The sequence below is a fragment of the Mastomys coucha genome, unplaced genomic scaffold (genome assembly GCF_008632895.1).
Source record: "Mastomys coucha isolate ucsf_1 unplaced genomic scaffold, UCSF_Mcou_1 pScaffold4, whole genome shotgun sequence".
NCBI classification, from domain to species: domain Eukaryota; kingdom Metazoa; phylum Chordata; class Mammalia; order Rodentia; family Muridae; genus Mastomys; species Mastomys coucha.
In genome coordinates, this window is record NW_022196910.1 from 21046457 (window position 1) to 21049153 (window position 2697).

General features: G+C 42.8%; 1 protein-coding gene across 1 annotated transcript in view; it reads left to right on the top strand.

The window, feature by feature from the left end:
* The window catches only part of Hal (histidine ammonia-lyase), a 28854-nt gene that overhangs the window by 9319 nt on the left and 16838 nt on the right, over positions 1 to 2697 (top strand). Inside the window, exons 12-14 of the mRNA XM_031349124.1 lie at positions 704 to 799; positions 900 to 958; positions 2309 to 2389. Coding sequence (XP_031204984.1) covers positions 704 to 799; positions 900 to 958; positions 2309 to 2389 — 236 coding nt within the window. The remainder of the gene's footprint in view (positions 1 to 703; positions 800 to 899; positions 959 to 2308; positions 2390 to 2697) is intronic.

Sequence of the window (2697 nt, forward strand, 5' to 3'; positions counted from 1 at the left end):
GGGCTGGAAACAAATAGATCCCATTGGCCAGCCTAGCAAAGCTGATAAGTTTTGGGCCAATGGGAGGCTTTGTCTCAAAATGAAAAAATAAGGGGGAGAAAGGTGAAGAATACCTAAGGAATGACATCCACACGTTCTCTGTCTTCCATACATATATTCTTATACACCCAAGTACCCATTCATGTCCTTACACATATTCAGGCAGGCAGACGTGTGTGCGCACGCGCACACACACAAACACATACGCACACACGACTTGGATTGCTCTGATAAGAAAATTGGGAAGACAAAAATGATATAAATATTTGTATCTTATCTAGATACAAATAATGAATGGAATTAATAATAACTCCATGTTAATGATAAGCAGAGTGGAAAATGTCCAAAAATTGACTCCAATAAACTAAGCCACTCTGCACACTCCCTGTTGTCATCAGTTCAGTTCCTTTCAGAGTGGGCCTGGAGTCTTGACTGACTCCAGGGTACTCTGCAGACAGTTAGCACCACAACATGTTCAATGGAGACAACCAAGTAGATGAGGGAAATTTGCCTTTGGGTTGAAGTATCTAATATTCTGCATGATGGGTGAGAACCGTCAGGACTTCAGAGTGCTCAGCCAGGGCCGTGGATGGTCCCCACCCTCCATGGCTGAGCACTTGGGCACTTGGAATCGTTCAGACTCATTTGCCTCCTTCCTTCCCAGACATCCATGCTGTCCGGCCTCACCGCGGGCAAATTGAAGTTGCTTTCCGGTTCCGGTCCCTCCTGGACTCGGATCACCACCCATCAGAAATCGCAGGTATGGAAAATTTTATTTGAGTGAGCTCACTGGGGCTGTGTGCCCTGGAGAGATCGGTAATGTGTTGTCTGTTTTCTTCCCCCTGCCCCTCCTTACACAGAAAGCCACAGGTTCTGCGATCGTGTTCAGGATGCTTACACCTTACGCTGCTGTCCACAGGTAAGGTCAAGAAACAAGGAGACCAAGAAAGGCTCTTTCCCAATAATTCATAAGGGAAAAAAAAAAAAAAACCCAGATCATGTCATGACCAAATGCAATCTAAGTCTCTCTACTGCTACTGTTAAAAACGTATATTTTATGCTTCCATGTCTCCAGTTATTGTCAACTTCTTACTGGGTAGGCTAAGCCTCCTGTATCTTGACCTCCTGTGTTGATTGACTACAATAGTTAAGGAGCATTTGAAGAGTCTTACCGGTTTTTCTAGGAGGGAAAGATGACAATCAATCTACCTAGGATGTTTAAGGGGAAAATTCCATTCTGTCTTTCAGAATTCAAGCGTCCCTTAGGCATACCTTATCTGTATTTTATGATAGAGTATAAACAGTCATACATGAATCTCTAAAACAACTTTAAGTAAGAAATGGGCGCAGCTTTTTTTTCATGATCTGATTGATGAGAGATTGCAGTCATCTTAAGAAATAATTTGTCAGTCAAATTCTGGTAGAGAGAATAGAAGGGTGTTTTCCCTAAGGTAAATATTCCCGTTTTGTATGACTCACCAAGTCTTTAAGTACCTTATTAAACGATAGTTCGAAAACATCTATGGGAAAGAATCACCAAATGAACTGAGCCATTAGAATAAGTCCGGGTTTAAGAGCCCCCGCTACTCTAAGAACCATCACTGGCTCCATTATCCAAATATTAATTCACCGAATTTTCCCAACAGTGAAGTTGGTACTTTCTCCCATTTTGCAGTCAGGACCTGATGAACATGGTTCTGTACCTTCTGTGCCCAAGATCATAGCACTAGATCATTATCTCCTGGACTTCTAGGAGACGCGCTTAAGTGTACCATGGCTTTCCTAGCATAAGGTGCAGGGTGACTACTTGTGAGCATCTTTAGTGTGGTTCTTTATGCTTCATGACCATCATCCCCTTGACGGCTACTATCTGTGGGATCCCTGGGACCCACATCCTAGAGATGCTACCGTATCTCACTTAGCTTCCATCGACTGCTTTCCAAATCTTTTTCTGTTTCAACCAGAAACCTAACTTGCCCACATCCTATCACTGGTACAGAAGTGAGATTCTTTATGGCTAGAGCTGGTATTTTTTTCCCCTGTATCACAATGTTTAGCATATTAGTCTAATTTTTTAATTTGTTTTAATGTATTTGTTCTAATTTCTTTCACTGAGAACTTTTATCAGTTGTCTTCATGTCCTAAGCCAGTTATACTTTTTTATGATCATAACTGCAAAGCAGTTACAAGGAAAAGCCTGAAGACAGTCTCTTACAAGAATATTAGCATTTTTTATTGGGTGTTAATCTTGTTTTGATTGTGCTTTTAGGTCCACGGTGTGGTGAACGACACAATAGCCTTTGTGAAGGACATCATCACTACAGAACTGAACAGTGCCACAGACAATCCTGTATCTTTTCAATGTTCTACACATTTGCAGTGTTTTCCTCCAGGTGGCTGAGATAGGATCTGTTTACGAAATCCTCCTTAAAGCGTCTGTGGGAGTTATTCTGTTTCCTCAGATGAGTTGGTCCCCTGAGGCTGAGCACTTGGGCGGCTTCTTCTCGCTCAGAGTCAGACCTGTGACCCTCCTCTTGGATTCTGAGCCTAACATTTTGTGCTTTCAAAATCAGCCCATAAAAGATGAAAGGACCAGCCGGGCGGTGGTGGCGCACGCCTTTAATCCCAGCACTTGGGAGGCAGAGGCAGGCGGATTTC